The sequence below is a fragment of the Oncorhynchus mykiss genome, chromosome 21 (assembly GCF_057628025.1).
Source record: "Oncorhynchus mykiss isolate SJ-2025 chromosome 21, ASM5762802v1, whole genome shotgun sequence".
Taxonomy (NCBI): Eukaryota; Metazoa; Chordata; class Actinopteri; order Salmoniformes; family Salmonidae; genus Oncorhynchus; species Oncorhynchus mykiss.
Window position 1 is genome coordinate 58,495,001 of NC_143042.1, and position 21,639 is coordinate 58,516,639.

At 43.7% G+C, this 21,639-nt stretch overlaps 1 protein-coding gene across 3 annotated transcripts in view; it reads left to right on the forward strand.

Moving 5' to 3' along the window:
- The window catches only part of camta2 (calmodulin binding transcription activator 2), a 131,079-nt gene that overhangs the window by 100,103 nt on the left and 9,337 nt on the right, over positions 1–21,639 (forward strand). For 2 of the 3 annotated variants that reach the window (XM_090214961.1, XM_090214962.1), the window contains exons 17-21: positions 1,870–2,051; positions 3,377–3,581; positions 12,961–13,032; positions 13,296–13,316; positions 13,731–13,924. In XM_090214961.1, coding sequence (XP_090071087.1) covers positions 1,870–2,051; positions 3,377–3,581; positions 12,961–13,032; positions 13,296–13,316; positions 13,731–13,924 — 674 coding nt within the window. The remainder of the gene's footprint in view (positions 1–1,869; positions 2,052–3,376; positions 3,582–12,960; positions 13,033–13,295; positions 13,317–13,730; positions 13,925–21,639) is intronic. The other variant, XM_090214963.1, reaches the window with a different exon arrangement.

Here is a 21,639-nt window from a genome sequence, read left to right on the forward strand (position 1 = left end):
AACCTGGAGCTAACCCTGCAGATAACACACCTGGGTGACATTAACCTGGAGCTAACCCTGCAGATAGCACTACTGGGTGACATTAACCTGGAGCTAACCCTGCAGATAGCACTACTGGGTGACATTAACCTGGAGCTAACCCTGCAGATAGCACTACAGGGTGACATTAACCTGGAGCTAACCCTGCAGATAGCACTACTGGGTGACATTAACCTGGAGCTAACCCTGCAGATAGCACTACTGGGTGACATTAACCTGGAGCTAACCCTGCAGATAGCACTACTGGGTGACATTAACCTGGAGCTAACCCTGCAGATAACACACCTGGGTGACATTAACCTGGAGCTAACCCTGCAGATAACACACCTGGGTGACATTAACCTGGAGCTAACCCTGCAGATAACACACCTGGGTGATTGGAAAAGTAGTCAATCGATCAATAATATAATAATACTTTTAGCAAGAATGTTTATCTTTAATTTACAATCTGTAGAAATTATGAGAATAGAAAGGTTCTGAATTTTTGAAAAATCTAAATGAAATGATTCGTGTTCAGAGATAGATGGGAGGGGTTCAGTAGAGCTAAAGAGTGGGATGTTAAACAAACAAACGATAACTATTGTAAAATACTTTGTGTCCATAACATGTACAGTGCCTTCGGAAAGTATTCAGACCCCTTGTCTTTTTCCACATTTTGTTACGTCACAGCCTCCAATCAAATTGTAGAAACATTTCAGGGATCATCAATGGAAACAGAATGTACCTGAGCTCAATTTTGACTCTCATAGCAAAGGGTCTGAATACTTATGTAAATAAGTTATTTCTGTTTTTTTATTGTTAATACATTTGCAAAAATGTTTTTTAAAAACTGTTTTCCCTTTGTCATTATGGGGTATTGAGTCATTATGGGGTGTTGTGTCATTATGGGGTATTGAGTCATTATGGGGTAGTGTGTCATTATGGGGTAGTGTGTCATTATGGGGTATTGAGTCATTATGGGGTATTGAGTCATTATGGGGTATTGAGTCATTATGGGGTATTGAGTCATTATGGGGTATTGAGTCATTATGGGGTATCGAGTCATTATGGGGTATTGTGTCATTATGGGGTATTGAGTCATTATGGGGTATTGAGTCATTATGGGGTATTGAGTCATTATGGGGTATTGAGTCATTATGGGGTATTGAGTCATTATGGGGTATCGAGTCATTATGGGGTATCGAGTCATTATGGGGTATCGAGTCATTATGGGGTATTGAGTCATTATGGGAGTCATTTTGGGGTATTGTGTCATTATGGGGTATTGAGTCATTATGGGGTATTGAGTCATTATGGGGTATTGTGTCATTATGGGTATCGAGTCATTATGGGAGTCATTATGGGGTATTGTATCATTATGGGGTATTGAGTCATTATGCGGTATTGAGTCATTATGGGGTATCGAGTCATCATGGGAGTCATTATGGGGTATTGTGTCATTATGGGGTATCGAGTCATTATGGGGTATTGTGTGTAGATTGATTATATATATATATTTTTTATCCATTTTAGAATAAGGCTGTAACGTAACAGAATGTGTGAATACGAAGGCACTGTAGTATATATAAGTTGTTGTTGTCCATTATATTACTCCAATTAGGGGAGTGATGGTTAGGGGAAAATATATATTTTAAAAAAATGTATAGATATGGGGGATCGGAAATGATGCAGACATTGATGGAAGCTCCAATCTATCTGCAATATTAAAGCTGACCCCCCCCCCCAAAAAAATGCAAGACAAAATTATGTTTCAAAACAATCAGTGGCTAATGTAATATTTTGGAATGTGGAACACACACACACCTGATAGCTTTCTCGTTTTGCCCCCAGGTTGACATGGCAACGTTAGCAGAGCAGATCATCGAGGCGACTCCTGAGCGAATCAAACAAGAGGAATTGTCCAGGGGGGCGGAGTCACCGCTCAGAGAGAGGCGGGACAACACGGTGATATCCGATACCATGCCCTGGTTGGCCACTTACCTGGACACTCACACACACTCCTCTCTGTCCAGGTACACACACACACACACACCTCTCTGTCTAGGTACACACACACCTTTCTGTCCAGGTACACACACACACACACACCTCTCTGTCCAGGTACACACACACACACCTCTCTGTCCAGGTACACACACACTCCTCTCTGTCTTTTAGTAACCACAGAACATAAATACCATCTACCAATCAGCTGTTATAGTAACCACAGAACATAAATACCATCTACCAATCAGCTGTTATAGTAACCACAGAACATAAATACCATCTACCAATCAGCTGTTATAGTAACCACAGAACATAAATACCATCTACCAACCAGCTGTTATAGTAACCACAGAACATAAATACCATCTACCAACCAATCTGTTTTAGAAACCATAGCAACTTCTCGCTGTGTACCCCCCCACTATACCTGAATGAGTGTATCTGCTAGATGTGTGAACCCCCCCCCCCCACTATACCTGAATGAGTGTCTCTGCTAGATTGTGTACCCCCCCCCCCCCCCCCCCACTATACCTGAATGAGTGTCTCTGCTAGATGTGTGTACCCCCCCCCCCCCGTATACCTGAATGAGTATCTCTGCTAGATGTGTGTACCCCCCCCCCCCCCACTATACCTGAATGAGTGTCTCTACTAGATGTGTGTACCCCCCCCTCCCCTATACCAGAATGAGTGTCTCTGCTAGATGTGTGTACCCCCCCCTCCCCTATACCTGAATGAGTGTCTCTGCTAGATGTGTGTACCCCCCCCCCCCCCTATACCTGAATGAGTGTCTCTACTAGATGTGTGTACCCCCCCCCCATACCTGAATGAGTGTCTCTACTAGATGTGTGTACCCCCCCCCCCCCCACTATACCTGAATGAGTGTCTCTACTAGATGTGTGTACCCCCCCCATACCTGAATGAGTGTCTCTACTAGATGTGTGAACCCCCCCCCATACCTGAATGAGTGTCTCTGCTAGATGTGTGTACCCCCCCCCCCCCACTATACCTGAATGAGTGTCTCTACTAGATTGTGTACCCCCCCCATACCTGAATGAGTGTCTCTGCTAGATGTGTGTACCCCCCCCCCCCACTATACCTGAATGAGTGTCTCTGCTAGATTGTGTACCCCCCCCTCCCATACCTGAATGAGTGTCTCTGCTAGATTGTGTACCCCCCCCCCCCCCCCCCCCCATACCTGAATGAGTGTCTCTACTAGATGTGTGTACCCCCCACCTCAGTACCCTGGCCCTCCAGATGTTCCACAGCATCTAACCAGCGATGTGTGTGTGTGTGTGTGTGTGTGTGTGTGTGTGTGTGTGTGTGTGCATGTGTGTGTGTGTGTCTCTACTAGATGTGTGTACCCCCCCTCCCACCTCAGTACCCTGGCCCTCCAGAGGCTGCGGCCCCCCAGTAGTGTGGCGTGGGCGGAGTTCCTGAACGCCTCGGCCAATGGGAGGATGGAGAGAGACTTTGCTCTGCTGACTCTGACTGACTCTGAGCAGAGAGAACTGTACGAGGCTGCGCGCATCATTCAGAACGCCTTCAGACGATACAAGGTACAATATAAACCCTGAACCCTGGAGGCAGGAGCTATGCAGACACATCCTGTGTTACATTGGTTCATGTTCTCTGCAGGCTTCATTCATTCATGTTCTCCAGCCACTGTATTGCTGACGTCAAGACGATTTAACTACTTAATCTGTCTCTCTGTTCTCTCTCTCTGTTCTCTCTCTCTGTTCTCTCTCTCTGTTCTCTCTCTCTGTTCTCTCTATCTGTTCTCTCTCTGTTCTCTCTCTCTGTTCTCTCTCTGTTTTCTGTCTCTGTTCTCTCTCTGTTCTCTCTCTGTTCTCTCTCTGTTCTCTCTCTCTGTTCTCTCTCTCTGTTCTCTCTCTGCTCTCTCTCTCTGTTCTCTCTCTCTGTTTTCTGTCTCTGTTCTCTCTCTGTTCTCTCTCTGTTCTCTCTCTCTGTTCTCTCTGTTCTCTCTCTCTGTTCTCTCTCTGCTCTCTCTCTCTGTTCTCTCTCTCTGTTCTCTCTCTGTTCTCTCTCTGCTCTCTCTGTTCTCTCTCTCTGTTCTGTCTCTATGTTCTCTCTCTGTTTTCTCTCTGTTTTCTCTCTCTGTTCTCTCTATCTGTTCTCTCTCTCTGTTCTCTCTCTGTTTTCTGTCTCTGTTCTCTCTCTCTGTTCTCTCTCTTTGTTCTCTCTTTCTGTTCTCTCTCTGTTCTCTCTCTCTGTTCTCTGTCTCTGTTCTCTCTGTTCTCTCTCTCTGTTTTCTGTCTCTGTTTTCTCTCTCTGTTCTGTCTCTCTGTTCTCTCTCTCTGATCTCTCTTTCGGTTCTCTCTCTCTGTTCTCTCTCTCTGTTATCTCTCTCTGTTCCCTCTCTCTGTTCTCTCTCTCTGTTCTCTCTCTCTGTTTTCTGTCTTTGTTCTCTCTCTCGGTTCTCTCTCTGTTCTCTCTCTCTGTTCTCTCTCTCTGTTCTCTCTCTCTGTTCTCTCTCTCTGTTCTCTCTCTCTGTTTTCTGTATCTGTTCTCTCTCTCTGTTCTCTCTCTGTTCTCTCGCTCTGTTCTCTCTCTCTGTTCTCTCTGTTCTCTCGCTCTGTTCTCTCTCTCTGTTCTCTCTCTCTGTTTTCTGTCTCTGTTCTCTCTCTGTTCTCTCCCTCTGTTCTCTCTCTGTTCTCTCTGTTTTCTGTCTCTGTTCTCTCTCTGTTCTCTCTCTGTTCTGTCTCTCTGTTCTCTCTCTCTGTTCCCTCTCTGTTCTCTCTCTGTTCTCTCTCTTTTTTCTCTCTGTTCTCTCTCTGTTCTCTGTATCTGTTCTCTCTCTCTCTGTTCTCTCTCTGTTCTCTCGCTCTGTTCTCGCTCTGTTCTCTCTCTCTGTTCTCTCTCTCTGTTTTCTGTTTCTGTTCTCTCTCTCTGTTCTCTCTCTGTTCTCTCTCTCTGTTCTCTCTCGGTTCTCTCTCTGTACTCTCTCTCTGTTTTCTGTCTCTGTTCACTCTCTTTGTTCTCTCTCTGTTCTCTCTCTCTCTGTTTTCAGTCTCGGTTCTCTCTCTCTGTTCTCTCTCTCTGTTCTCTGTCTCTGTTTTCTGTGTCTGTTCTCTCTCTGTTCTCTCTCTCTGTTCTCTCTCTGTTCTCTCTCTCTCTGTTTTCTGTCTCTGTTCTATCTCTCTGTTCTGTCTCTCTGTTCTGTCTCTCTGTTCTCTCTCTGTTCTCTCTCTCCATTCTCTGTCTCTGTTCTCTCTCTCTGTTCTCTCTGTTCTCTCTCTCTCTGTTCTCTCTGTTCTCTCTCTCTGTTTTCTGTCTATGTTCTCTCTCTCTGTTTTCTGTCTCTGTTCTCTCTCTGTTCTCTCTCTCTGTTCTCTCTTTGTTCTCTCTCGGTTCTCTCTCTGTACTCTCTCTCTGTTTTCTGTCTCTGTTCTCTCTCTCTGTTCTCTCTCTCTCTGTTTTCTGTCTCTGTTCTATCTCTCTGTTCTGTCTCTCGGTTCTCTTTCTCGGTTCTCTCTCTCGGTTCTCTCTCTCTGTTCTCTCTCTCTGTTCTCTCTCTCTGTTCTCTGTCTCTGTTTTCTGTCTCTGTTCTCTCTCTGCTCTCTCTCTGTTCTCTCTCTGTTTTCTCTCTCTGATCTCTCTCTGTTCTCTCTCTCTGTTCTCTCTCTCTGTTCTCTCTCTCTGTTTTCTGTCTCTGTTCTCTATCTGTTCTCTCTGTTCTCTCTCTCCATTCTCTGTCTCTGTTCTCTCTCTCTCTGTTCTCTCTCTCTGTTTTCTGTCTCTGTTCTCTCTCTGTTCTCTCTCTCTGTTCTCTCTCGGTTCTCTCTCTCTGTTCTCTCTCTCTGTTCTCTCAGTCTGTTCTCTCTCTCTGTTCTCTCTCTCTGTTCCCTCTCTGTTCTCTGTCTCTGTTCTCTCTCTTTTTTCTCTCTGTTCTCTCTCTGTTCTCTGTATCTGTTCTCTCTCTCTCTGTTCTCTCTCTGTTCTCTCGCTCTGTTCTCGCTCTGTTCTCTCTCTCTGTTCTCTCTCTCTGTTTTCTGTTTCTGTTCTCTCTCTCTGTTCTCTCTCTGTTCTCTCTCGGTTCTCTCTCTGTACTCTCTCTCTGTTTTCTGTCTCTGTTCTCTCTCTCTGTTCTCTCTCTGTTCTCTCTCTCTCTGTTTTCTGTCTCGGTTCTCTCTCTCTGTTCTCTGTCTCTGTTTTCTGTGTCTGTTCTCTCTCTGTTCTCTCTCTCTGTTCTCTCTCTGTTCTCTCTCTCTCTGTTTTCTGTCTCTGTTCTATCTCTCTGTTCTGTCTCTCTGTTCTGTCTCTCTGTTCTCTCTGTTCTCTCTCTCCATTCTCTGTCTCTGTTCTCTCTCTCTGTTCTCTCTGTTCTCTCTCTCTCTGTTCTCTCTGTTCTCTCTCTCTGTTTTCTGTCTATGTTCTCTCTCTCTGTTTTCTGTCTCTGTTCTCTCTCTGTTCTCTCTCTCTGTTCTCTCTTTGTTCTCTCTCGGTTCTCTCTCTGTACTCTCTCTCTGTTTTCTGTCTCTGTTCTCTCTCTCTGTTCTCTCTCTGTTCTCTCTCTCTCTGTTTTCTGTCTCTGTTCTATCTCTCTGTTCTGTCTCTCGGTTCTCTTTCTCGGTTCTCTCTCTCGGTTCTCTCTCTCTGTTCTCTCTCTCTGTTCTCTCTCTCTGTTCTCTGTCTCTGTTTTCTGTCTCTGTTCTCTCTCTGCTCTCTCTCTGTTCTCTCTCTGTTTTCTCTCTCTGATCTCTCTCTGTTCTCTCTCTCTGTTCTCTCTCTCTGTTTTCTGTCTCTGTTCTCTATCTGTTCTCTCTGTTCTCTCTCTCCATTCTCTGTCTCTGTTCTCTCTCTCTCTGTTCTCTCTCTCTGTTTTCTGTCTCTGTTCTCTCTCTGTTCTCTCTCGGTTCTCTCTCTCTGTTCTCTCTCGGTTCTCTCTCTGTTCTCTCAGTCTGTTCTCTCTCTGTTCTCTCTCTCTGTTCCCTCTCTGTTCTCTGTCTCTGTTCTCTCTCTTTTTTCTCTCTGTTCTCTCTCTGTTCTCTGTATCTGTTCTCTCTCTCTCTGTTCTCTCTCTGTTCTCTCGCTCTGTTCTCGCTCTGTTCTCTCTCTCTGTTCTCTCTCTCTGTTTTCTGTTTCTGTTCTCTCTCTCTGTTCTCTCTCTGTTCTCTCTCGGTTCTCTCTCTGTACTCTCTCTCTGTTTTCTGTCTCTGTTCTCTCTCTCTGTTCTCTCTCTGTTCTCTCTCTCTCTGTTCTCTCTCTGTTCTCTCTCTCTCTGTTTTCTGTCTCTGTTCTATCTCTCTGTTCTGTCTCTCTGTTCTGTCTCTCTGTTCTCTCTGTTCTCTCTCTCCATTCTCTGTCTCTGTTCTCTCTCTCTGTTCTCTCTGTTCTCTCTCTCTCTGTTCTCTCTGTTCTCTCTCTCTGTTTTCTGTCTATGTTCTCTCTCTCTGTTTTCTGTCTCTGTTCTCTCTCTGTTCTCTCTCTCTGTTCTCTCTTTGTTCTCTCTCGGTTCTCTCTCTGTACTCTCTCTCTGTTTTCTGTCTCTGTTCTCTCTCTCTGTTCTCTCTCTGTTCTCTCTCTCTCTGTTTTCTGTCTCTGTTCTATCTCTCTGTTCTGTCTCTCGGTTCTCTTTCTCGGTTCTCTCTCTCGGTTCTCTCTCTCTGTTCTCTCTCTCTGTTCTCTCTCTCTGTTCTCTGTCTCTGTTTTCTGTCTCTGTTCTCTCTCTGCTCTCTCTCTGTTCTCTCTCTGTTTTCTCTCTCTGATCTCTCTCTGTTCTCTCTCTCTGTTCTCTCTCTCTGTTTTCTGTCCCTGTTCTCTATCTGTTCTCTCTGTTCTCTCTCTCCATTCTCTGTCTCTGTTCTCTCTCTCTCTGTTCTCTCTCTCTGTTTTCTGTCTCTGTTCTCTCTCTGTTCTCTCTCTCTGTTCTCTCTCGGTTCTCTCTCTCGGTTCTCTCTCTCTGTTCTCTCTCGGTTCTCTCTCTCTGTTCTCTCAGTCTGTTCTCTGTCTGTTCTCTCTCTCTGTTCTCTCTCTCTCTGTTCTCTGTCTCTGTTCTCTGTCTCTGTTCTCTGTCTCGGTTCTCTCTCTCTGTTCTGTCTCTCTGTTCTCTCTCTCTGTTCTCTCTCTGTTTTCTGTCTCTGTTCTCTCTCTCTGTTCTCTCTCTGTTCTCTCTCTCTCTGCTCTCTCTCTGTTCTCTCTGTTCTATCTCTCTCTCTGTTTTCTGTCTCTGTTCTCTCTCTCTGTTCTCTCTCTGTTCTCTCTCTGTTCTCTCTCTGTTCTCTCTCTCTGTTCTCTCTCTCTGTTCTCTCGCTCTATTCTCTTTCTGTTCTCTCTCTCTCTGTTCTCTCTCTGTTCTCTCTCTCTGTTCTCTGTCTCTGTTCTCTCTCTCTGTTTTTTGTCTCAATTCTCTCTCTTTGTTCTCTCTCTGTTCTCTCTCTGTTCTCTCTCTCTCTGTTCTCTAGAGAAGGCATAATGCTCTTACTTCCAGTTATTGACAGCGCTGCCGGAGAAATATGTTGATGATTTAAATGTACTCCATGCCTGTACAGTAGATAATGTAAATGTACTCCATACCGGTACGGTTGATAATGTCTCTAGCCCACAAGCAACTGTAACAACTAAAATACCATTTGTGGACCTAACAGTGTTCCCTGGGCGACCTAACAGTGTTCCCTGGGCGACCTAAAAGTGTTCCCTGGGCGACCTAACAGTGTTCCCTGGGCGACCTAACAGTGTTCCCTGGGGAGCTAACAGTGTTTCCTGGGGACCTAACAGTGTTCCCTGGGCGACCTAACAGTGTTCCCTGAGCGACCTAACAGTGTTCCCTGGGCGACCTAACAGTGTTCCCTGGGCGACCTAACAGTGTTCCCTGGGGGTCCTAACAGTGGGGAGCTAACAGTGTTCCCTGGGCGACCTAACAGTGTTCCCTGGGGAGCTAACAGTGTTTCCTGGGGACCTAACAGTGTTCCCTGGGCGACCTAACAGTGGGGACCTAACAGTGGGGACCTAACAGTGTTCTCTGGGGACCTAACAGTGGGGACCTAACAGTGGGGGTCCTAACAGTGGGGACCTAACAGTGGGGAGCTAACAGTGTTCCCTGGGGACCTAACAGTGGGGGAGCTAACAGTGTTCCCTGGGGACCTAACAGTGTTCCCTGGGCGACCTAACAGTGTTCCCTGGGCGACCTAACAGTGTTCCCTGGGCGACCTAACAGTGGTCCCTGGGCGACCTAACAGTGGGGACCTAACAGTGTTCCCTGGGGAGCTAACAGTGGGGGACCTAACAGTCGGGGACCTAACAGTGGGGAGCTAACAGTGTTCCCTGGGGAGCTAACAGTGGGGGACCTAACAGTGTTCCCTGGGGTCCTAACAGTGGGGGACCTAACAGTGGGGGACCTAACAGTGTTCCCTGGGGACCTAACAGTGTTCCCTGGGCGACCTAACAGTGGGGACCTAACAGTGTTCCCTGGGCGACCTAACAGTGGGGACCTAACAGTGTTCCCTGGGGACATAACAGTGTTCCCTGGGGACCTAACAGTGTTCCCTGGGGAGCTAACAGTGTTCCCTGGGCAGCTAACAGTGTTTCCTGGGGACCTTACAGTGTTCCCTGGGGGACCTAACAGTGGGGACCTAACAGTGTTCCCTGGGGACCTAACAGTGTTCCCTGGGGAGCTAACAGTGTTCCCTGGGCGACCTAACAGTGGGGACCTAACAGTGTTCCCTGGGCGACCTAACAGTGGGGACCTAACAGTGTTCCCTGGGGACATAACAGTGTTCCCTGGGGACCTAACAGTGTTCCCTGGGGAGCTAACAGTGTTCCCTGGGCAGCTAACAGTGTTTCCTGGGGACCTTACAGTGTTCCCTGGGGGACCTAACAGTGGGGACCTAACAGTGTTCCCTGGGGACCTAACAGTGGGGACCTAACAGTGTTCCTTGGGGGTCCTAACAGTGGTGACCTAACAGTGTTCCTTGGGGGTCCTAACAGTGGGGGACCTAACAGTGGGGAGCTAACAGTGTTCCCTGGGGACCTAACAGTGGGGGAGCTAACAGTGTTCCCTGGGGGACCTAACAGTGGGGACCTAACAGTGTTCCTTGGGGGTCCTAACAGTGGGGACCTAACAGTGGGGAGCTAACAGTGTTCCCTGGGGACCTAACAGTGGGGGAGCTAACAGTGTTCCCTGGGGAGCTAACAGTGGGGGACCTAACAGTGGGGGACCTAACAGTGGGGAGCTAACAGTGTTCCCTGGGGAGCTAACAGTGGGGGACCTAACAGTGTTCCCTGGGGACCTAACAGTGGGGGAGCTAACAGTGTTCCCTGGGGGACCTAACAGTGGGGGACCTAACAGTGGGGACCTAACAGTGTTCCCTGGGGGACCTAACAGTAGGGGACCTAACAGTGTTCCTTGGGGGTCCTAACAGTGGGGACCTAACAGTGGGGAGCTAACAGTGTTCCCTGGGGACCTAACAGTGGGGGACCTAACAGTGGGGCCCTAACAGTGGGGGTCCTAACAGTGGGGACCTAACAGTGGGGGACCTAACAGTGGGGGACCTAACAGTGGGGACCTAACAGTGGGGACCTAACAGTGGGGACCTAACAGTGGGGGACCTAACAGTGGGGACCTAACAGTGGGGGTCCTAACAGTGGGGACCTAACAGTGGGGGAGCTAACAGTGGGGACCTAACAGTGGGGACCTAACAGTGGGGACCTAACAGTGGGGGACCTAACAGTGTTCCCTGGGGGACCTAACAGTGGGGCCCTAACAGTGGGGGTCCTAACAGTGGGGACCTAACAGTGGGGGACCTAACAGTGGGGACCTAACAGTGGGGACCTAACAGTGGGGACCTAACAGTGGGGGACCTAACAGTGGGGACCTAACAGTGGGGGTCCTAACAGTGGGGACCTAACAGTGGGGGAGCTAACAGTGTTCCCTGGGGGACCTAACAGTGGGGACCTAACAGTGGGGACCTAACAGTGGGGACCTAACAGTGGGGGACCTAACAGTGGGGGTCCTAACAGTGGGGACCTAACAGTGGGGGAGCTAACAGTGTTCCCTGGGGGACCTAACAGTGGGGACCTAACAGTGGGGACCTAACAGTGGGGACCTAACAGTGGGGACCTAACAGTGGGGACCTAACAGTGGGGACCTAACAGTGGGGACCTAACAGTGGGGGACCTAAAAGTGGGGACCTAACAGTGGGTGTCCTAACAGTGGGGACCTAACAGTGGGGGAGCTAACAGTGTTCCCTGGGGGACCTAACAGTGGGGGACCTAACAGTGTTCCCTGGGGGACCTAATAGTGGGGACCTAACAGTGTTCCCTGGGGGACCTAATAATGTTCCCTGGGTAGCTAACAGTGTTTCCTGGGGGCCTAACAGTGTTCCCTGGGGACCTAACAATGTTCCCTGGGGAGCTAAGTGTTTCCCGGGGGACCTAACAGTGGGGGACCTAACAGTGTTCCCTGGGGGACCTAACAGTGGGAAGCTAACAGTGTTCCCTGGGGGACCTAACATTGGGGATCTAACATTTTTCCCTGGGGGACCTAACAATGTTCCCTGGGGGACCTAACAGTGGGGACCTAACAGTGTTCCCTGGGGGTCCTAACAGTGGGGACCTAACAGTGCGGAGCTAACAGTGTTCCCTGGTGACCTAACAGTGGGGGACCTAACAGTGTTCCATGGGGACCTAAAAATGTTCCCTGGGGAGCTAACAGTGTTTCCTGGGGACCTAACAGTGGGGACCTAACAGTGGGGAGCTAACAGTGTTCGCTGGGGAGCTAACAGTGTTCACTGGGGGACCTAACAGTGGGGACCTAACAGTGGGGACCTAACAGTGGGGACCTAACAGTGGGGGACCTAACAGTGGGGAGCTGACAGTGTTCCCTGGGGGACCTAACAGTGGGGACCTAACAGTGTTCCCTGGAGGTCCTAACAGTGGGGACCTAACAGTGGGGAGCTAACAGTGTTCCCTGGGGACCTAACAGTGTTCCATGGGGGACCTAATAATGTCCCTGGGGAGCTAACAGTGTTTCCTGGGGGACCTAAAGTGGGGGACCTAACAGTGTTCCCTGGGGGACCTAACAGTGTTCCCTGGGGGACCTAACAGTGGGGACCTAACAGTGTTCCCTGGAGGTCCTAACAGTGGGGACCTAACAGTGGGGAGCTAACAGTGTTCCCTGGGGACCTAACAGTGTTCCATGGGGGACCTAATAATGTCCCTGGGGAGCTAACAGTGTTTCCTGGGGGACCTAAAGTGGGGGACCTAATAATGTCCCTGGGGACCTAACAGTGTTCCCTGGGGGACCTAACAGTGGGGAGCTAACAGTGTTCCCTGGGGGACCTTACAGTGGGGAGCTAACAGTGTTCCCTGGGGACCTAACAGTGTTCCCTGGGGGACCTAACAGTGGGGACCTAACAGTGTTCCCTGGGGGTCCTAACAGTGGGGAGCTAACAGTGTTCTCTGGGGACCAAACAGTGTTTCCTGGGGGACCTAACAATGTTCCCTGGGGAGCTAACAGTGTTTCCTGGGGACCTAACAGTGTTTCCTGGGGACCTAACAGTGTTCCCTGGGGACCTAACAATGTTCCCTGGGGAGCTAACAGTGTTTCCTGGGGGACCTAACAGTGGGGGACCTAACAGTGGGGAGCTAACAGTGTTCCCTGGGGACCTAACAGTGTTCCCTGGGGGACCTAACAGTGGGGACCTAACAGTGTTCCCTGGGGGACCTAACAGTGGGGGACCTAACACTGTTCCCTGGGGGACCTAACAGTGGGGACCTAACAGTGTTCCCTGGGGGGCCTAACACTGTTCCCTGGGGGACCTAACGGTGGGGACCTAACAGTGTTCCCTGGGGGACCTAACAGTGGGGAGCTAACAGTGTTCCCTGGGGACCTAACAGTGTTCCCTGGTGACCTAACCTGAAGCTGATCATATTCTCTCTCCCTCCCTCCTAAATGCTGATCTTATTCTCTCTGTCCAGGGTCGGAGGTTGAAGGAACAGCAGGACATGGCAGCAGCCGTCATCCAACGATGCTACAGGAAGTACAAGCAGGTAGAGACACGCCCCTTTACCCAGCACACACTTCTTTACCTCCAAACCCCAGAGGTTTCCCTGATCTCTAACCCCTGTCCTCTGACTGGAGAGGAGGCAGAGTCGCTGTCGCTGTCCTGCTGCTTGTGACATGCTGTGTGTGTCAACAACACTAATAGTCCACTCTCTTTGTCCTCTCATCTACCGTATCTCTCTTTCTCCACGCCTCCTTCCCTCTCTCCATCCCTCCATCTCTCTCTCTCTCTCTGATATTATCATGCTAGCTAACATGGATAGCTCTGAAGGTAACGTGTCTAACCTCTGATTGTCTCTACTGTCATTCACTAAAGGCTTTGTGTAGATTGTGTCTCTGCATTTGGCGTGTGGAACCTGTGTGGGTATGTGCTTTAGGCTGGAGTGAAAGAGGAGTGTGTGCTGTGTCCTTAAATGTATGTTTATATGTGTTCAAGAAGATGTGTAACTCTCCCTCCCCTTTTCTTCAACCCTCTCCTCCCCTCCCCCTCTCCTCCCTCCTTCCCTCTCCTCTCCTCTCTCCCTCTCCTCTCTACCCCCTGTCCCTCTATCTCCCTCTTTCTCTCTTTCTCTCTCCCTCCCTCCCTCCCTCCCTCCCTCCCTCCCTCCCTCCCTCCCTTCCTCTCTCTCTCTCTCTCGCTCGCTCCCTCTCCTCTCCTCTCCTCTCCTCTCCTCTCCTCTGTCAGTATGCTCTGTATAAAAGGATGACTCAGGCAGCGATACTGATCCAGTCTAAGTTCCGTAGTTACTATGAGCAGAAGAAATTCCAGCAGTCTAGACGGGCTGCGGTTCTGATCCAACAGTACTACCGCAGCTATAAGGAGTATGAACGCCTCAAACAGGGACCCAGAGGGTCCGGATCACACAATCCAAAACTGAAGTAGGTGGTACCGGCTCGGAAACCAGCATCTTAACCATTAACAAGGCAAAAAGGTGGTTCCCTATTGGTACGAAGGGTTTAGTTCATCATTTAAACTGTCCAGCCCACTTGGGATTATAAAACACTGTATTTATAGTTTATAGTTTAAAATGTCCAGCCCACATGGGATTATAAAACACTGTGTTTATAGTTTATAGTTTAAACTGTCCAGCCCACATGGGATTATAAAACACTGTGTTTATAGTTTATAGTTTAAAATGTCCAGCCCACATGGGATTATAAAACACTGTGTTTATAGTTTATAGTTTAAACTGTCCAGCCCACATGGGATTATAAAACACTGTGTTTATAGTTTAAAATGTCCAGCCCATTTGGGATTATAAAACACTGTGTTTATAGTTTATAGTTTATAATGTCCAGCCCACATGGGATTATAAAACACTGTGTTTATAGTTTAAACTGTCCAGCCCTCATGGGATTATAAAACACTGTGTTTATAGTTTAAAATGTCCAGCCCACATGGGATTATAAAACACTGTGTTTATAGTTTAAAATGTCCAGCCCATTTGGGATTATAAAACACTGTGTTTATAGTTTAAAATGTCCAGCCCACATGGGATTATAAAACACTGTGTTTATAGTTTAAAATGTCCAGCCCATTTGGGATTATAAAACACTGTGTTTATAGTTTATAGTTTAAAATGTCCAGCCCACATAGGATTATAAAACACTGTGTTTATAGTCTAAAATGTCCAGCCCACATGGGATTATAAAACACTGTGTTTATAGTTTAAAATGTCCAGCCAACATTTGATTATAAAACACTGTGTTTATAGTTTAAAATGTCCAGCCCACATGGGATTATAAAACACTGTGTTTATAGTTTAAAATGTCCAGCCAACATTTGATTATAAAACACTGTGTTTATAGTTTAAAATGTCCAGCCCTCATGGGATTATAAAACACTGTGTTTATAGTTTAAAATGTCCAGCCCACATGGGATTATAAAACACTGTGTTTATAGTTTAAAATGTCCAGCCCACATGGGATTATAAAACACTGTGTTTATAGTTTAAAATGTTCAGCCCACATGGGATTATAAAACACTGTGTTCATAGTTTAAACTGTCCAGCCCACATGGGATTATAAAACACTGTTCATAGTTTAAATTGTCCAGCCCACATGGGATTATAAAACACTGTGTTTATAGTTTAAAATGTCCAGCCCACATGGGATTATAAACCACTGTGTTTATAGTTTAAAATGTCCAGCCCACATGGGATTATAAAACACTGTGTTTATAGTTTAAACTGTCCAGCCCACATGGGATTATAAAACACTGTGTTTATAGTTTATAGTTTAAAATGTCCAGCCCACATGGGATTATAAACCACTGTGTTTATAGTTTAAAATGTCCAGCCCACATGGGATTATAAACCACTGTATTTATAGTTTATAGTTTAAAATGTCCAGCCCACATGGGATTATAAACCACTGTGTTTATAGTTTAAAATGTCCAGCCCTCATGGGATTATAAAACACTGTGTTTATAGTTTAAAATGTCCAGCCCACATGGGATTATAAAATACTGTGTTTATAGTCTAAAATGTCCAGCCCACATGGGATTATAAAACACTGTGTTCATAGTTTATATTTAAAATGTCCAGCCCACATGGGATTATAAAACACTGTGTTTATAGTTTATAGTTTAAACTGTCCAGCCCTCATGGGATTATAAAACACTGTGTTTATAGTTTAAAATGTCCAGCCCACATGGGATTATAAAACACTGTGTTTATAGTTTAAAATGTCCAGCCCATTTGGGATTATAAAACACTGTGTTTATAGTTTATAGTTTAAAATGTCCAGCCCACATGGGATTATAAAACACTGTGTTTATAGTTTAAACTGTCCAGCCCTCATGGGATTATAAAACACTGTGTTTATAGTTTAAAATGTCCAGCCCACATGGGATTATAAAACACTGTGTTTATAGTTTAAAATGTCCAGCCAACATTTGATTATAAAACACTGTGTTTATAGTTTAAAATGTCCAGCCCACATGGGATTATAAAACACGGTATTTATAGTTTATAGTTTAAAATGTCCAGCCCTCATGGGATTATAAAACACTGTGTTTATAGTTTAAAATGTCCAGCCCACATGGGATTATAAAACACTGTGTTTATAGTTTAAAATGTCCAGCCCACATGGGATTATAAAACACTGTGTTTATAGTTTAAAATGTCCAGCCCACATGGGATTATAAAACACTGTGTTTATAGTTTAAAATGTCCAGCCCTCATGGGATTATAAAACACTGTGTTTATAGTTTATAGTTTAAACTGTCCAGCCCTCATGGGATTATAAAACACTGTGTTTATAGTTTAAAATGTCCAGCCCACATGGGATTATAAAACACTGTGTTTATAGTTTAAAATGTCCAGCCCACATGGGATTATAAAACACTGTGTTTATAGTTTAAAATGTTCAGCCCACATGGGATTATAAAACACTGTGTTCATAGTTTAAACTGTCCAGCCCACATGGGATTATAAAACACTGTTCATAGTTTAAATTGTCCAGCCCACATGGGATTATAAAACACTGTGTTTATAGTTTAAAATGTCCAGCCCACATGGGATTATAAACCACTGTGTTTATAGTTTAAAATGTCCAGCCCACATGGGATTATAAAACACTGTTCATAGTTTAAACTGTCCAGCCCACATGGGATTATAAAACACTGTGTTTATAGTTTATAGTTTAAAATGTCCAGCCCACATGGGATTATAAACCACTGTGTTTATAGTTTAAAATGTCCAGCCCTCATGGGATTATAAAACACTGTGTTTATAGTTTAAAATGTCCAGCCCACATGGGATTATAAAATACTGTGTTTATAGTCTAAAATGTCCAGCCCACATGGGATTATAAAACACTGTGTTCATAGTTTATATTTAAAATGTCCAGCCCACATGGGATTATAAACCACTGTGTTTATAGTTTAAAATGTCCAGCCCTCATGGGATTATAAAACACTGTGTTTATAGTTTAAAATGTCCAGCCCACATGGGATTATAAAATACTGTGTTTATAGTCTAAAATGTCCAGCCCACATGGGATTATAAAACACTGTGTTCATAGTTTATATTTAAAATGTCCAGCCCACATGGGATTATAAAACACTGTGTTTATAGTTTATAGTTTAAACTGTCCAGCCCTCATGGGATTATAAAACACTGTGTTTATAGTTTAAAATGTCCAGCCCACATGGGATTATAAAACACTGTGTTTATAGTTTAAAATGTCCAGCCCACATGGGATTATAAAACACTGTGTTTATAGTTTAAAATGTCCAGCCCACATGGGATTATAAAACACTGTGTTTATAGTTTAAAATGTCCAGCCCACATGGGATTATAAAACACTGTGTTCATAGTTTAAACTGTCCAGCCCACATGGGATTATAAAACACTGTTCATAGTTTAAATTGTCCAGCCCACATGGGATTATAAAACACTGTGTTTATAGTTTATAGTTTAAAATGTCCAGCCCACATGGGATTATAAACCACTGTGTTTATAGTTTAAAATGTCCAGCCCACATGGGATTATAAAACACTGTTCATAGTTTAAACTGTCCAGCCCACATGGGATTATAAAACACTGTGTTTATAGTTTATAGTTTAAAATGTCCAGCCCACATGGGATTATAAACCACTGTGTTTATAGTTTAAAATGTCCAGCCCACATGGGATTATAAACCACTGTATTTATAGTTTATAGTTTAAAATGTCCAGCCCACATGGGATTATAAACCACTGTGTTTATAGTTTAAAATGTCCAGCCCTCATGGGATTATAAAACACTGTGTTTATAGTTTATAGTTTAAAATGTCCAGCCCACATGGTATATAAAATACTGTGTTTATAGTCTAAAATGTCCAGCCCACATGGGATTATAAAACACTGTGTTCATAGTTTATATTTAAAATGTCCAGCCCTCATGGGATTATAAAACACTGTGTTTATAGTTTAAAATGTCCAGCCCACATGGGATTATAAAATACTGTGTTTATAGTCTAAAATGTCCAGCCCACATGGGATTATAAAACACTGTGTTCATAGTTTATATTTAAAATGTCCAGCCCACATGGGATTATAAAACACTGTGTTTATAGTTTATAGTTTAAACTGTCCAGCCCTCATGGGATTATAAAACACTGTGTTTATAGTTTAAAATGTCCAGCCCACATGGGATTATAAAACACTGTGTTTATAGTTTAAAATGTCCAGCCCACATGGGATTATAAAACACTGTGTTTATAGTTTAAAATGTCCAGCCCACATGGGATTATAAAACACTGTGTTTATAGTTTAAAATGTCCAGCCCACATGGGATTATAAAACACTGTGTTCATAGTTTAAACTGTCCAGCCCACATGGGATTATAAAACACTGTTCATAGTTTAAATTGTCCAGCCCACATGGGATTATAAAACACTGTGTTTATAGTTTATAGTTTAAAATGTCCAGCCCACATGGGATTATAAACCACTGTGTTTATAGTTTAAAATGTCCAGCCCACATGGGATTATAAAACACTGTTCATAGTTTAAACTGTCCAGCCCACATGGGATTATAAAACACTGTGTTTATAGTTTATAGTTTAAAATGTCCAGCCCACATGGGATTATAAACCACTGTGTTTATAGTTTAAAATGTCCAGCCCACATGGGATTATAAACCACTGTATTTATAGTTTATAGTTTAAAATGTCCAGCCCACATGGGATTATAAACCACTGTGTTTATAGTTTAAAATGTCCAGCCCTCATGGGATTATAAAACACTGTGTTTATAGTTTATAGTTTAAAATGTCCAGCCCACATGGTATATAAAATACTGTGTTTATAGTCTAAAATGTCCAGCCCACATGGGATTATAAAACACTGTGTTTATAGTTTAAAATGTCCAGCCCACATGGGATTATAAAACACTGTGTTCATAGTTTATATTTAAAATGTCCAGCCCACATGGGATTATAAAACACTGTGTTTATAGTTTAAAATGTCCAGCCCACATGGGATTATAAAACACTGTGTTTATAGTTTAAAATGTCCAGCCCACATGGGATTATAAAACACTGTGTTTATAGTTTATAGTTTAAAATGTCCAGCCCACATAGGATTATAAAACACTGTGTTTATAGTCTAAAATGTCCAGCCCACATGGGATTATAAAACACTGTGTCTATAGTTTAAAATGTCCAGCCCACATGGGATTATAAAACACTGTGTTTATAGTTTAAAATGTCCAGCCCACATGGGATTATAAACCACTGTATTTATAGTTTATAGTTTAAAATGTCCAGCCCACATGGGATTATAAACCACTGTGTTTATAGTTTAAAATGTCCAGCCCACATGGGATTATAATACACTGTATTTATAGTTTATAGTTTAAAATGTCCAGCCCACATGGGATTATAAACCACTGTGTTTATAGTTTAAAATGTCCAGCCCACTTGGGATTATAAAACACTGTGTTTATAGTTTAAAATGTCCAGCCCACATGGGATTATAAAACACTGTGTTTATAGTTTAAAATGTCCAGCCCACATGGGATTATAAACCACTGTGTTTATAGTTTAAAATGTCCAGCCCACATGGGATTATAAACCACTGTGTTTATAGTTTAAAATGTCCAGCCCTCATGGGATTATAAAACACTGTGTTTATAGTTTAAAATGTCCAGCCCACATGGGATTATAAACCACTGTGTTTATAGTTTAAAATGTCCAGCCCACATGGGATTATAAACCACTGTGTTTATAGTTTAAAATGTCCAGCCCACATGGGATTATAAAATACTGTGTTTATAGTTTATATTTAAAATGTCCAGCCCACATAGGATTATAAAACACTGTGTTTATAGTTTAAAATGTCCGGCCCTCATGGGATTATAAAACACTGTGTTTATAGTTTAAAATGTCCAGCCCATTTGGGATTATAAAACACTGTGTTTATAGTTTATAGTTTAAAATGTCCAGCCCACATAGGATTATAAAACACTGTGTTTATAGTCTAAAATGTCCAGCCCACATGGGATTATAAAACACTGTGTTTATAGTTTAAAATGTCCAGCCCACATGGGATTATAAAACACTGTGTTTATAGTTTATAGTTTAAAATGTCCAGCCCACATGGGATTATAAAACACTGTTCATAGTTTAAACTGTCCGGCCCTCATGGGATTATAAAACACTGTGTTTATAGTCTAAAATGTCCAGCCCACATGGGATTATAATACATTGTGTTTATAGTCTAAAATGTCCAGCCCACATGGGATTATAAAACACTGTGTTTATAGTCTAAAATGTCCAGCCCACATGGGATTATAAAACACTGTGTTTATAGTTTAAAATGTCCAGCCCACATGGGATAATAAAACACTGTGTTTATAGTTTAAAATGTCCAGCCCACATGGGATTATAAAACACTGTGTTTATAGTCTAAAATGTCCAGCCCACATGGGATTATAAACCACTGTGTTTATAGTTTAAAATGTCCAGCCCACTTGGGATTATAAAACACTGTGTTTATAGTTTAAAATGTCCAGCCCACATGGGATTATAAAACACTGTGTTTATAGTTTAAAATGTCCAGCCCATTTGGGATTATAAAACACTGTGTTTATAGTTTAAAATGTCCAGCCCACATGGGATTATAAACCACTGTGTTTATAGTTTAAAATGTCCAGCCCTCATGGGATTATAAAACACTGTGTTTATAGTTTATAGTTTAAAATGTCCAGCCCACATGGTATATAAAATACTGTGTTTATAGTCTAAAATGTCCAGCCCACATGGGATTATAAAACACTGTGTTTATAGTTTAAAATGTCCAGCCCACATGGGATTATAAAACACTGTGTTCATAGTTTATATTTAAAATGTCCAGCCCACATGGGATTATAAAACACTGTGTTTATAGTTTAAAATGTCCAGCCCACATGGGATTATAAAACACTGTGTTTATAGTTTAAAATGTCCAGCCCACATGGGATTATAAAACACTGTGTTTATAGTTTATAGTTTAAAATGTCCAGCCCACATAGGATTATAAAACACTGTGTTTATAGTCTAAAATGTCCAGCCCACATGGGATTATAAAACACTGTGTCTATAGTTTAAAATGTCCAGCCCACATGGGATTATAAAACACTGTGTTTATAGTTTAAAATGTCCAGCCCACATGGGATTATAAACCACTGTATTTATAGTTTATAGTTTAAAATGTCCAGCCCACATGGGATTATAAACCACTGTGTTTATAGTTTAAAATGTCCAGCCCACATGGGATTATAATACACTGTATTTATAGTTTATAGTTTAAAATGTCCAGCCCACATGGGATTATAAACCACTGTGTTTATAGTTTAAAATGTCCAGCCCACTTGGGATTATAAAACACTGTGTTTATAGTTTAAAATGTCCAGCCCACATGGGATTATAAAACACTGTGTTTATAGTTTAAAATGTCCAGCCCACATGGGATTATAAACCACTGTGTTTATAGTTTAAAATGTCCAGCCCACATGGGATTATAAACCACTGTGTTTATAGTTTAAAATGTCCAGCCCTCATGGGATTATAAAACACTGTGTTTATAGTTTAAAATGTCCAGCCCACATGGGATTATAAACCACTGTGT